The 13,299-nt window shown below is 54.8% G+C and overlaps 1 protein-coding gene across 1 annotated transcript; it reads left to right on the top strand.

The window, feature by feature from the left end:
• Positions 1–13,277, top strand: PAIP2B (poly(A) binding protein interacting protein 2B). Its single transcript, XM_032109524.1, has 4 exons — positions 1–53; positions 6,998–7,152; positions 11,285–11,464; positions 13,091–13,277. Exons 2-4 carry the CDS (start codon positions 7,009–7,011, stop codon positions 13,145–13,147), a joined length of 381 nt encoding a protein of 126 aa, XP_031965415.1. The 5' UTR covers positions 1–53; positions 6,998–7,008; the 3' UTR covers positions 13,148–13,277.
• Positions 13,278–13,299: the final 22 nt, after the last annotated feature.

The following is a 13,299-nucleotide window of genomic DNA, read 5'->3' as shown; positions in this document are numbered from 1 at the left end:
GGCGTGGCGGCGGCTGTGGCGGAGGGCGCGGAGCGGCACCGGCCCGGCCCGAGGTACCGGGGGCGGGGGGGACCCGGCGGCCACCCGGGGGCCACCAGCGGGGCGGAGCGGGGGGGGACACACGGGGCTGTCCCGTGGGGTGCTCCGGGACGCGCAGGCCCGGCCCGGTAGGCGCTGGAGCCCGGGAGGGTGCGGGGGGTTCGGGCTCCGTGCCCACCCTGCCCTCGGCCCTGCCTCCCCCGGGGGCCCCGGGAGCTGCGGCGCAAAAGAGTCCCCGAAGTCCCCTCGGTGTGGGGCAGCGGCTTCTGCATCCCATTGCCGGCATTCCCAGTCCGTGTGCTGCTCCCGCAGCCCCATCCCGGATTCCCGAGGGATCCCCCCGGGCTGGGGCACGCGCGGGGGGTGGGGGAGGGGGCAGGAGGTCGCTGCCCCCAAATCCGGGCGGGATTTGGGAGCTGGGATTGGGATGGGCAGAGCCGGGATATGTTCGGGATAGGTTCGGGATAGGTTCGGGACATGTTCGGGACATGTTCGGGATAGGTTCGGGATAGGTTCGGGATATGTTCGGGATATGTTCGGGATAGGTTCGGGATAGGTTCGGGATATGTTCGGGACATGTTCGGGACATGTTCGGGATAGGTTCGGGATAGGTTCGGGATATGTTCGGGATATGTTCGGGATAGGTTCGGGATAGGTTCGGGACAGGTTCGGGACATGTTCGGGACATGTTCGGGATAGGTTCGGGATAGGTTCGGGATAGGTTCGGGACATGTTCGGGATATGTTCGGGATAGGTTCGGGACATGTTCGGGACATGTTCGGGATAGGTTCGGGATAGGTTCGGGACATGTTCGGGACATGTTCGGGACAGGTTCGGGATAGGTTCGGGACATGTTCGGGACATGTTCGGGATAGGTTCGGGATAGGTTCGGGATAGGTTTGGGACATGTTCGGGATAGGTTCGGGATAGGTTCGGGACAGGTTCGGGATAGGTTCGGGATAGGTTCGGGACATGTTCGGGATAGGTTCGGGATATGTTTGGGACATGTTCGGGATAGGTTCGGGACATGTTCGGGATAGGTTCGGGATAGGTTCGGGATAGGTTCGGGATAGGTTCGGGACATGTTCGGGATAGGTTCGGGATAGGTTCGGGATAGGTTCGGGATAGGTTCGGGATAGGTTCGGGATAGGTTCGGGATAGGTTCGGGATATGTTCGGGACATGTTCGGGACATGTTCGGGACAGGTTCGGGATAGGTTCGGGATAGGTTCGGGATAGGTTCGGGATATGTTCGGGATAGGTTCGGGATAGGTTCGGGATAGGTTCGGGACATGTTCGGGATAGGTTCGGGATAGGTTCGGGATAGGTTCGGGACATGTTCGGGACATGTTCGGGATATGTTCGGGATAGGTTCGGGACATGTTCGGGATAGGTTCGGGATAGGTTCGGGATAGGTTCGGGATAGGTTCGGGATAGGTTCGGGACATGTTCGGGATAGGTTCGGGATATGTTCGGGACATGTTCGGGACATGTTCGGGACAGGTTCGGGATAGGTTCGGGATAGGTTCGGGATAGGTTCGGGATATGTTCGGGATAGGTTCGGGATAGGTTCGGGATAGGTTCGGGACATGTTCGGGATAGGTTCGGGATAGGTTCGGGATAGGTTCGGGACATGTTCGGGACATGTTCGGGATATGTTCGGGATAGGTTCGGGATAGGTTCGGGATATGTTCGGGATAGGTTCGGGATAGGTTCGGGACAGGTTCGGGACAGGTTCGGGATAGGTTCGGGACATGTTCGGGACATGTTCGGGATAGGTTCGGGATATGTTCGGGATAGGTTCGGGATAGGTTCGGGATAGGTTCGGGATAGGTTCGGGACATGTTCGGGACATGTTCGGGATAGGTTCGGGATAGGTTCGGGACATGTTCGGGACATGTTCGGGATAGGTTCGGGATATGTTCGGGATAGGTTCGGGATAGGTTCGGGATAGGTTCGGGACATGTTCGGGACAGGTTCGGGACAGGTTCGGGATATGTTCGGGACATGTTCGGGATAGGTTCGGGATAGGTTCGGGACATGTTCGGGACATGTTCGGGATAGGTTCGGGATAGGTTCGGGATAGGTTTGGGACATGTTCGGGATAGGTTCGGGATATGTTTGGGACATGTTCGGGATAGGTTCGGGATAGGTTCGGGATAGGTTCGGGACATGTTCGGGATAGGTTCGGGATAGGTTCGGGACATGTTCGGGACATGTTCGGGATAGGTTCGGGATAGGTTCGGGATAGGTTTGGGACATGTTCGGGATAGGTTCGGGATAGGTTCGGGACAGGTTCGGGATAGGTTCGGGATAGGTTCGGGACATGTTCGGGATAGGTTCGGGATATGTTTGGGACATGTTCGGGATAGGTTCGGGACATGTTCGGGACATGTTCGGGATAGGTTCGGGATAGGTTCGGGACATGTTCGGGACATGTTCGGGATAGGTTCGGGATAGGTTCGGGATAGGTTTGGGACATGTTCGGGATAGGTTCGGGATAGGTTCGGGACAGGTTCGGGATAGGTTCGGGATAGGTTCGGGACATGTTCGGGATAGGTTCGGGATATGTTTGGGACATGTTCGGGATAGGTTCGGGACATGTTCGGGATAGGTTCGGGATAGGTTCGGGATAGGTTCGGGATAGGTTCGGGATAGGTTCGGGACATGTTCGGGATAGGTTCGGGACATGTTCGGGATAGGTTCGGGATAGGTTCGGGATAGGTTCGGGATAGGTTCGGGACATGTTCGGGATAGGTTCGGGATATGTTCGGGACATGTTCGGGACATGTTCGGGACAGGTTCGGGATAGGTTCGGGATAGGTTCGGGATAGGTTCGGGATATGTTCGGGATAGGTTCGGGATAGGTTCGGGATAGGTTCGGGACATGTTCGGGATAGGTTCGGGATAGGTTCGGGACATGTTCGGGATATGTTCGGGATAGGTTCGGGACATGTTCGGGATATGTTCGGGATAGGTTCGGGATAGGTTCGGGACATGTTCGGGATAGGTTCGGGATAGGTTCGGGACATGTTCGGGATAGGTTCGGGATAGGTTCGGGACATGTTCGGGATAGGTTCGGGATAGGTTCGGGACATGTTCGGGATAGGTTCGGGATAGGTTTGGGAGGTATCTGGGATATATTTGGGATATTTTTTCTCCATGCGGGCTCTTCCTGCAGGGCCAGGTGGGGACACCTGGCTGGGAGTTCAGGGAGCTCGGGATTCCTGCGGGATCCCGGGATGCAGGAAAGGCTTTCCCACGCTCCCTGGTGTGTTCGGGGCTTCCCCAGCTCTCCATGAAAAGGTGGATTTAGGTCCTGGAAACATCCAGGTTTGGCTTCTGTGCCGAGAATTCGGGGTTTTCGTGGAATTTCGGCGGGAAGGGACCTTGAAGCCTATCCAGGGATATTTTCCACTATCCCAGGTGGATCCAGCCTGGCCTTGGGCACTGCCAGGGATCCAAGGGCAGCCCCAGCTGCTCTGGCAATTCCATTCCCAGCAATTCCTTCCCAACATCCCAGCCCAAGCTCCCCTTTCCCACTGGGAAGCCATTCCCTGCCTCCTGTCCCAAATCCCTTCTCCCAAATCCCTCTGCAGCTCTCCTGGAGCCCCTTTAGGGACTCTGAGGATTCCCTGGAGTTTTCCCATCTCCAGGGGAACATTCCCAGCATTCCCAGCCTGCCTCCAGAGAGCTCCAAATCCTCCTGGCTTCCTCTGCACTCCCTCCAGCAGCTCCGCGAAGATTCCATGTGGGAATTTCTCCCTGCTATCCAACCCAGTCCAGGGCTCCAGCCCAATCCTGTCTCTCCAGGCTCCGGCAATCGGGAAAGGACCCGCCGGGCAGGGAAACGGGATTGTCCTTTCCCAGGAAATTGGCTTTGCCATGGGATGAGGTCACCCATTCCCGGCGGGATGCGACAATCCCGGAGCTGCCATCGCTCCCTCCTCCCGCGCTAATTCCAGCCGGGCCGGAATCCCGGGAGCTGCCGGCTGCCTTCCCCATCCCGCTGCCTTCCCGAGGTGACAGGGCCTGATCCCGTGGGATTTGGGATTAGGGACACACCCCCGGAGCGGCCAGGCTCCAAAAGCATGGATCAAATCATGGAATTCTCCATCGTTCAGGTGGGGGGAGAAAAAAAACCCCAACCCCTCCGAGATCCCTGAATCCAAGCCGTGGTTCCCTTCCCGGCGTTTTCCGAGGGAATGCGGGTGGCCAGGCTGTGGAAAGGCCGGGAATGGGCAGAGGGAGAGAAACTGGGAGCGCTGGAATGGGATCCCTGGGGAATTCCCGGCTGGCTGTTCCTGCCAGGGAATGGCGTCCCTGCTCCCGGGGGGGGTGTCCGTGGGAAGAGGCTTTTCCAAGGGGCAGGAGCAGGGAATGGCTTCCCGCTGGGATAGGGGGGATTGGAGTGGGATCTTGGGAAGGCATTCCTGGCTGTTTAACCCTTCCTGGGCCGTGGAGATCTCCAAGGGCTGCAGCCAAACTGGGACAGCTGGGAATGTTCCCCTGGAGATGGGAAAACTCCAGGGAATCCTCAGAGTCCCTAAAGGGGCTCCAGGAGAGCTGCAGAGGGATTTGGGAGAAGGGATTTGGGACAGGAGGCAGGGAATGGCTTCCCAGTGGGAAAGGGGAGCTTGGGCTGGGATGTTGGGAAGGAATTGCTGGGAATGGAATTGCCAGAGCAGCTGGGGCTGCCCCTGGATCCCTGGGAAGTGTCCAAGGCCAGGCTGGACACTGGGGCTTGGATCCACCTGGGATGGTGGGAGGTGTTCCTGCCCATGGATGGAGTGGGATGGGATTCCAGGTCCTTTCCCACCCAAAGCATTCCAGCATTCTGGAGCCCCTCTGCTCTGGATCAGGCTGGGAGAGCTGGGAATGTTGCCCTGGAGAAGGGAAGGAGCCAGGGAGAGCTGCGAGCCCCTTGCAGGGCCTAAAGGGGCTCCAGGAGAGCTGCAGAGGGACTGGGGCCAAGGCCTGGAGGGCCAGGAGGCAGGGAATGGCTTCCCAGTGGGAAAGGGGAGCTTGGGCTGGGATGTTGGGAAGGAATTGCTGGCTGGGAGGGTGGCGAGGCCCAGATTTCCTGGAGAGGAGCCGGAAGCAGCTCCAGGAGGAATTTGGGATGAGGTTCCTGAGCATTCCTTGGATTGGGCTCAGGAGCTGGAGGGTTTTGGTTTTTTTTTTCCGGGAGGATCTGGTGGAGCTCTGGATTAAAATAGTGCGGGATGAGATTATCCCCGGATCCGGGCTGGAATTAGGCCGCGGTTCCTCGGCAACTGGGAGAGCTGGGAATGGAAATCCCAGGAGTGAACACCAGGAGCGTCCTGGGAATCTCATATCCCTCAGGTTCAAAGCTGGAGAAAACAGGGAGCGACTCCAGAGCAGGGAATAAAAACCTCAGGGAGAAACCTGAAGCATGGGAAAAATGGGAAGGGGAAGCCTGGAGTGGGGGGAGGGGGGGAAAAGATCTTGGAAAAGTGGTGGGAAAATCCAGGCCTGGCCGGGCTGGGAGCAGGGAATGAGAAAAATCCACAGGGCTGGGAGAAAAAAAACGGGATAAGGAGTGGGATTTGGGATTCTGGATGCAGGGGTTTTATCTGGGAAAGGGGATGGGAGTGCAGGGAATCGGGAATTCCTGGAGTGGGAGGCACGAGGAGCTGCTGGAAGCAGCTGGGAAATTGGGAAGGCGGCTGGAGCTGTGGGGCTGGGAACGGGAGAAGCCATCCCTTGGGAATGGATCCAGGGCAGGTGATTTCCTGGAATTCCTGCTCAGAGGGAGCCTGGGAATTGTCCAGGCTTCTCCTGCCCTCCATAAAATCGTGGAATTTCGGTGGGAAGGGAGCTTAAATCCCATCCCATTCCAACCCTGGCACCTCCCACTGGCCCAGGTGGATCCGAGTCCATCCCAACCTGGCCTTGGACATTCCCAGGGATCCAGGGGCAGCCCCAGCTGCTCTGGCAATTCCATTCCCAGCAATTCCTTCCCAACATCCCAGCCCAAGCTCCCCTTTCCCACTGGGAAGCCATTCCCTGCCTCCTGTCCCAAATCCCTTCTCCCAAATCCCTCTGCAGCTCTCCTGGAGCCCCTTTAGGGACTCTGAGGATTCCCTGGAGTTTTCCCTTCTCCAGGGCAACATTCCCGGCTCTCCCATCAGGCCTGACCTCATTCCCCAATCCTCAAACTTCCCAAACATCCCAAATTCCAGCGTTTTTGGGAGTGGGAAGAATTATTTTCTAGGATAAGGCGGTGATGGATTTTTGGGATGTATTTGGGGTGGAGTTGAAATCGCTGGGATGGATCCATGGAGGGAGGGAGGGAGGGATGGATGGATGGATGGATGGAGGGAGGGATGGATGGATGGATGGAGGGATGGATGGATGGAGGGATGGATGGATGGATCCATGGAGGGATGGATGGATGGATGGAGGGATGGATGGAGGGAGGGATGGATGGATGGATGGATGGATGGATGGATGGATGGATGGAGGGATGGATGGATGGAGGGATGGATGGATGGAGGGATGGATGGATGGAGGGATGGATGGATCCATGGATGGATGGAGGGATGGATGGAGGGATGGATGGATGGATGGATGCATGGATGGATGGAGGGATGGATGGATGGATGGAGGGAGGGATGGAGGGATGGAGGGATGGATGGAGGGAGGGAGGGATGGAGGGAGGGATGGATGGATGGATGGATGGATGGAGGGATGGATGGATGGAGGGATGGAGGGAGGGATGGATGGATGGATGGATGGATGGATGGATCCATGGAGGGATGGATGGGGGATGCATCCATGAATCCACGGAACCCTTCCCGATACCTTCCACAATCCCGAAAGCCCCAAACCCCCTGCAGGATCCCATCCCCCCTCCCCACTCCGGCACCCCGAGCCTCCTGGCGGGATCCAGCCCCGCTCCAGCAGCTCCCTGCTCCCCCTTTCCCAAATCCCAGCGTCCCTAAGGATGAATGGCTCCGAGCTCGCCGGCACGAGCGCGTCCAACCCCAAATCCAAGGAGGATCCCGCGGGGAACGGGCGCGAGGAGAAGGAGAAGAACCCCTTTGCCGAGTACATGTGGATGGAGAACGAGGAGGACTTCAACCGGCAGGTGAGATTCCCTGGGGATCCTCGGGATCCTCGGGATCCTCGGGATCCTCGCGATGGGAACGGATCCCATTCCAGCTTTGGGGATGGTTCCTGGCTGCGGGTGTATCCCGAGGGAAAAGAATCCGGGAATGTTGTGCTGGGGTGGGAGAGGGAGGCTGCGGGCGGAGACATCCCTCAGAGGTGGTGGCTGTGCCTGGATAGGGCTGGGGAAAGGGGGAAAAAAGGTAAAAAAAAGGGGAAAAAAAGGTAAAAAAAAGGTAAAAAAAGGTAAAAAAAAGGTAAAAAAAAGCTGGGGAAAGGTAAAAAGAAAGCTGGGGAAAAAGCTGGGGAAAAGGGGGGAAAAAAAGGTAAAAAAAAGGTAAAAAAAGGTAAAAAAAAGGTAAAAAAAAGCTGGGAAAAGGTAAAAAGAAAGCTGGGGAAAAAGCTGGGGAAAAGGGGGAAAAAAGGTAAAAAAAAGGTAAAAAAAGGTAAAAAAAAGGTAAAAAAAAGCTGGGGAAAGGTAAAAAGAAAGCTGGGGAAAAAGCTGGGGAAAAGGGGGGAAAAAAGGTAAAAAAAAGGTAAAAAAAGGTAAGAAAAAAGGTAAAAAAAAGCTGGGAAAAGGTAAAAAGAAAGCTGGGGAAAAAGCTGGGGAAAAGGGGGGAAAAAAAGGTAAAAAAAAGGTAAAAAAAGGTAAAAAAAGGTAAAAAAAAGGTAAAAAAAAGCTTGGGAAAGGTAAAAAGAAAGCTGGGAAGAAAGCTGGGGAAAAGCTGGAAATAAAAGCTAAAAAAAAAGCTAAAATAAAAAGCTGGGAAAAAGCCAGGGAAAAGCTGGAAAAAAGTTTAAAAAAAAAAGCTAAAAACCCCCCAGAAAAAAGCTAGGGAAAAGCTGGAAAAAAGGTAAAAAAAAAAGGTTAAAAAAAAGCTGGAAAAAAGGTTAAATAAAAGCTAAAAAAAACCCAGAAAAAAGCTGGGGAAAAGCTGGAAATAAGCTAAAAAAAAAGCTAAAATAAAAAGCTGGGAAAAAGCCAGGGAAAAGCTGGAAAAAAGCTGGAAAAAAGTTTAAAAAAAGCTAAAAAAAACCCAGAAAAAAGCTAGGGAAAAGCTGGAAAAAAGTTCAAAAAAAAGCTAAAAAACCCCAGAAAAAAGCTGGGGAAAAGCTGGGGAAAAGGTAAAAAAAAGCTGGGAAAAAGCCGGGGAAAAGCTGGAAAAAAGCCAACAAAAGCCCCCCACCCCAAAAGCCAGAAAAGCTAAAAAAAAAAAGCTGGAAAAAAGCTAAAAAAACGCTGAGGAAAAGCTGGGAAAAAAGCTTTAAAAAAAGCTGGAGAAAAGCCCCCCAAAAAAAGCCCAAAAAAACCCCAAAAAAGCCCAGAAAAAGCTGGAGAAAAGCTGGAAAAAAGCCCAAAAAAGCTGGAAAAAAAACCGGAAAAGAGCTTAAAAAAAGTGGAAAAAAGCTTTAAAAAAGTCCCCAAAAAATGCTGGAGAAAAGCTGGGAAAAGGTACAAAAAGCCCGAAAAAGCCTGGAAAAAAGCTTGAAAGAAGCTGGGGAAAAGCTTAAAAAAAGCCAGAAAAAAACTGGGAAAAAGCTGGAAAAAAAGCCCAAAAAAAGCCGGGAAAAAGCCGGGAAAAAACTGGAAAAAGCTTAAAAAAAAGCCCCAAAAAAGCCGGAAAAAAGCTTTTAAAAAGCCAAAAAAAAGCCTGAAAAAAGCTGAAAAAAGCTGGGAAAAGCTGGAAAAAAGCCCCCAAAAAAGCCAGAAAAAGCCAGGAAAAAGCTTTTAAAAAAGCCCCAAAAAAGCCGGAAAAAAGCTGGAACAAGCTGGAAAAAAGCCCCAAAAAAGTCCAGAAAAAGCTGGAAAAAAGCCCCAAAAAAGCTGGGGAAAAAAAACCCAAAAAAGCCAGAAAAAAGCTGGAAAAAGCTGGAAAAAAGCTTAAAAAAAGCCAAAAAATGCTGGAAAAAGCTGGAAAAAAGCCCCCAAAAAGCCCAGAAAAAGCCAGAAAAAAGCCGGGAAAAAGCTGGAAAAAAGCTTTTAAAAACCCCAAAAAAGCTGGAAAAAATTCCCTCGGGCCGCCTTTGATCCTCCCCGCGGGGCAGTGACGTCATCGCTCCCTCCCGCTGAGTTTTTGGGAATCCTTTGCCCGTTCTCAGCATCCCGATCCTGCGATTGGGGTTATCCCACTTTGGGGTGGAATCCTGGATTTCCGGGAATTCCCGCTTTTCCTCGGAATTCCCATGCCCTGATTTTAGGGCTTGGAGTTTCTTGCCGATTTTTTTCCCCTCTTTTCCTTGAGTTTTCCAGAGCCGCGGAGCTTCCCTGGTTTTTCCAGCTGCCGTTTGGGAGCTGGAATGGCAGCGGGAGCGCTCCAGGTGCTTTTTCCCAGCCCGTGGAGATTCCCATGGATCCGGCAAATCCCAGGAATAAGAACGGAACTCAGGCAAACATCCCGGGCCTAGGAGAGGCTGGAAAACCGGGAATATTCAGCTGGATGTCCCTGGCAGAGCAGAATCCCGGGATAATCTCCTGCTGGGATGAGCCGACCTTCCTGGGCAGCTCGGCTTCCATATCCCGATTTCCAGGCAGGAATTCCTTCCCAAAAGCCCCGCTGGATTCCAGTTTCCCACTGGGAAGCCATTCCCTGGCTCCTGATCCCAAATCCCTGATCCCAAATCCCTGATCCCAAATCCCTCTGCGGCTCTCCTGGAGCCCCTTTAGGCTCTGGAATGGACTCCAAGAAATCCCTGGAATTCCTTCTCCAAGGGAGCATTCCCAGCTCTCCCAGCCTGATCCAGAGGGGCTCCAGCAGCTCCATGGTTTCCTCTGGAATTGCTCCTTTGGAATGTTGTTGGTATTTGGGAGCTGGAGGCAGAATTCCCACCTTTCTGCCCCTCCCCAGGCACAGAATTCCCGCTTTTCTGCCCCACCCCAGGCACAGAATTCCCGCTTTTCTGCCCTCCCCAGGCACAGAATTCCCGCTTTTCTGCCCCTCCCCAGGCACAGAATTCCCACCTTTCTGCCCTCCCCAGGCACAGAATTCCCGCTTTTCTGCCCTCCCCAGGCACAGAATTCCCGCTTTTCTGCCCCTCCCCAGGCACAGAATTCCCACCTTTCTGCCCTCCCCAGGCACAGAATTCCCGCTTTTCTGCCCCTCCCCAGGCACAGAATTCCCGCTTTTCTGCCCTCCCCAGGCACAAAATTCCCACCTTTCTGCCTTTCCCCAGGCACAGAATTCCCGCTTTTCTGCCTTTCCCGAGGCACAGAATTCCCGCTTTTCTGCCCCTCCCCAGGCACAGAATTCCCACCTTTCTGCCCTCCCCAGGCACAGAATTCCCACCTTTCTGCCTTTCCCCAGGCACAGAATTCCCACCTTTCTGCCCTCCCCAGGCACAGAATTCCCGCTTTTCTGCCCCTCCCCAGGCACAGAATTCCCACCTTTCTGCCTTTCCCGAGGCACAGAATTCCCGCTTTTCTGCCCTCCCCAGGCACAGAATTCCCGCTTTTCTGCCCCTCCCCAGGCACAGAATTCCCGCTTTTCTGCCCTTCCCCAGGCACAGAATTCCCACCTTTCTGCCTTTCCCGAGGCACAGAATTCCCGCTTTTCTGCCCCTCCCCAGGTACAGAATTCCCACCTTTCTGCCCTCCCCAGGCACAGAATTCCCACCTTTCTGCCCCACCCCAGGCACAGAATTCCCGCTTTTCCCGGTGCTCCATCCCATGGAAAAACTCAGCCTTTGTGCATCCTGGCTTCGCTCCTCGTGGAATCTCTGGAATCCATGGAAAACCGGGAAAATGGGATCGGCCCCTCAGGGCAATTCCCAGCTTTCCTCTGCTCCCACATCCCTGCCGGAGCAACCGCAGGAATGCCAGGCTGGGAAAACTCTGCCATCCCATCCCAGGAATTCCTGGGAAAAAGCAGCCTCCGGAGGAACCTCGTGGTTCCCTGCAGAGAAATCCGGGAATGGCATCAGCAGCAACAGCTGGGTTGGGATATCGACAACATTCCTGCGTGGAAAAAAACCCAAAAATCCTGGATTCCCCCTTCCCGGCGGGATCGAGCACGTGGGGAAGGCGAATTTTCCAAGCTCGGCCATTCCATGAATTCCTGGTGCCGCGTGGAAAAAAAAAAAAACCAAAAAACCGTGGGCGGGATCTCTCCGGGCAGGTGGAGGAGGAGCTGCAGGAGCAGGAATTCCTGGATCGCTGCTTCCAGGAGATGCTGGAGGAGGAGGAGGAGCGCGATTGGTTCATCCCGGCGCGGGATCTGCCCCAGGGAATGGCGCAGCTCCAGCAGCAGCTCCACGGGCTGCCCGCGGCCGACGCACGCGCATCCCAGGATATCCTGGTCAGCATTCCCGGGAAACGCCTCCTGCTCGGCGTTCCGGGCTGCTCTGGAGCTTTGGGATTGGGCCCTGGATGCTTGGGAGGGTCCCGTTCCTGGAGTTTTGCCATCCTTGGGGATGTCCATGGATTCCTGGAATTGGCCCATTCCCAGAACTGGCCCATTCCTGGAATTCTCTCATCCCTGCAATTGTCCCATCCCTGGGAGTCTCCCTGGATTCCTGGAATTCTCCCATCCCTGGGAATGTCCCTGAATCCCTGGAATTCTCCCATCCCTGCAATTGGTCCCGGATCCCTGGGAGTGTCCCTTCCTTGGAATTGGCCCATCCCTGGAGTTTTCCCATCCCTGGGACTGTCCCTGGACCCCTGCAATTCTCCCATTTCCAGAATTCTCCCATCCCTGCAATTGTCCCATCCCTGGGAGTCTCCCTGGATTCCTGGAATTCTCCCATCCCTGGAATTGTCCCACCCTTGGAATTGGCCCATCCCTGGAATTCTCCCATCCCTGGGAATGTCCCTGGATTCCTGGAATTCTCCCATCCCTGGGAATGTCCCTGAATCCCTGGAATTCTCCCATCCCTGCAATTGGTCCCGGATCCCTGGGAGTGTCCCTTCCTTGGAATTGGCCCATTCCTGCAATTTCCCCATCCCTGGGACTGTCCCTGGATTCCTGGAATTCTCCCACCCTTGGAATTGGCCCACCCTTGGAATTGGCCCATTCCTGGAGTTTTCCCATCCCTGGGAGTATCCCTGGACCCCTGCAATTCTCCCATTCCCGGAATTTTCCCATTCCTGGAATTTTCCCACCCCTGGGAGTGTCCCATTCCCGGAATTCTCCCACCCCTGCAATTCTCCCATTCCCGGAATTCTCCCACCCCTGCAATTGGCCCATTCCTGGAGTTTTCCCATCCCTGGGAATGTCCCTGGATTCCTGGAATTGGCCCATCCCTGGAATTCTCCCATTCCTGGGACTATCCCTGGACCCCTGGAATTCTCCCATTCCCGGAATTCTCCCACCCCTGGAATTCTCCCATTCCTGGAATTCTCCCATCCCTGGGAATGTCCCTGGATCCCTGGCATTGGCCCATTCCCAGAACTGGCCCATTCCCAGAATTCTCTCATCCCTGCAATTGTCCCATCCCTGGGAGTCTCCCTGGACCCCTGGAATTCTCCCATCCCTGGGTTTATCCCTGGATCCGTGGAATTGGCCCATCCCTGGAATTCTCCCATCCCTGGGACTATTCTTGGATCTCTGGAATTCTCCCATCCCTGGAATTCTCCCATCCCTGGGAGTCTCCCTGGACTCCTGGAATTCTCCCACCCTTGCAATTGGCCCATTCCTGGAATTCTCCCTGAATCCCTGGAATTCTCCCACCCCTGGCGCCATCCCTGGATCCCGGCTGGATTCGGATCCAGCGGCAGCACCCGCTGCCTGCGCTCCAAGCTCCCTCCTCACCCAACCCCTCCCACAATTCCATGAATTTCCTCCCCCCCCCCCCCCCCCCCCCACATTCCACGGAAACCACCAGAACCCTCGGAGCGAATTCCCCCCTCCCCCTCCTCTTTTTGGGATGAGGGAAATCCCAAAAATTCCCAACCCTGACTTGAGCCATTCCCGCTTCTTTTCCAGAGCAAAAGCACCTTGAACCCGGACGCCAAGGAATTTGTACCCGGAGTGAAGTACTGACCCTCGGCTCCCAGAGACTGAATCCCTGCTCCAGGAAAAATTTGGGACACACTAGGGGGGGAGGGGAGAGGGGCCGGCCTGGAGCGGCTCCGAGGGCCGGGATCGGCTCCAAGGAATTTGCTTTTCCCGATTTTTTTTTTTTTTTTGGGGGG

Source organism: Corvus moneduloides, chromosome 5 (assembly GCF_009650955.1).
Source record: "Corvus moneduloides isolate bCorMon1 chromosome 5, bCorMon1.pri, whole genome shotgun sequence".
NCBI lineage: Eukaryota > Metazoa > Chordata > Aves > Passeriformes > Corvidae > Corvus > Corvus moneduloides.
Note: the sequence above shows the minus strand (reverse complement) of the source record. Positions and strands in the feature narration are given on the sequence as shown.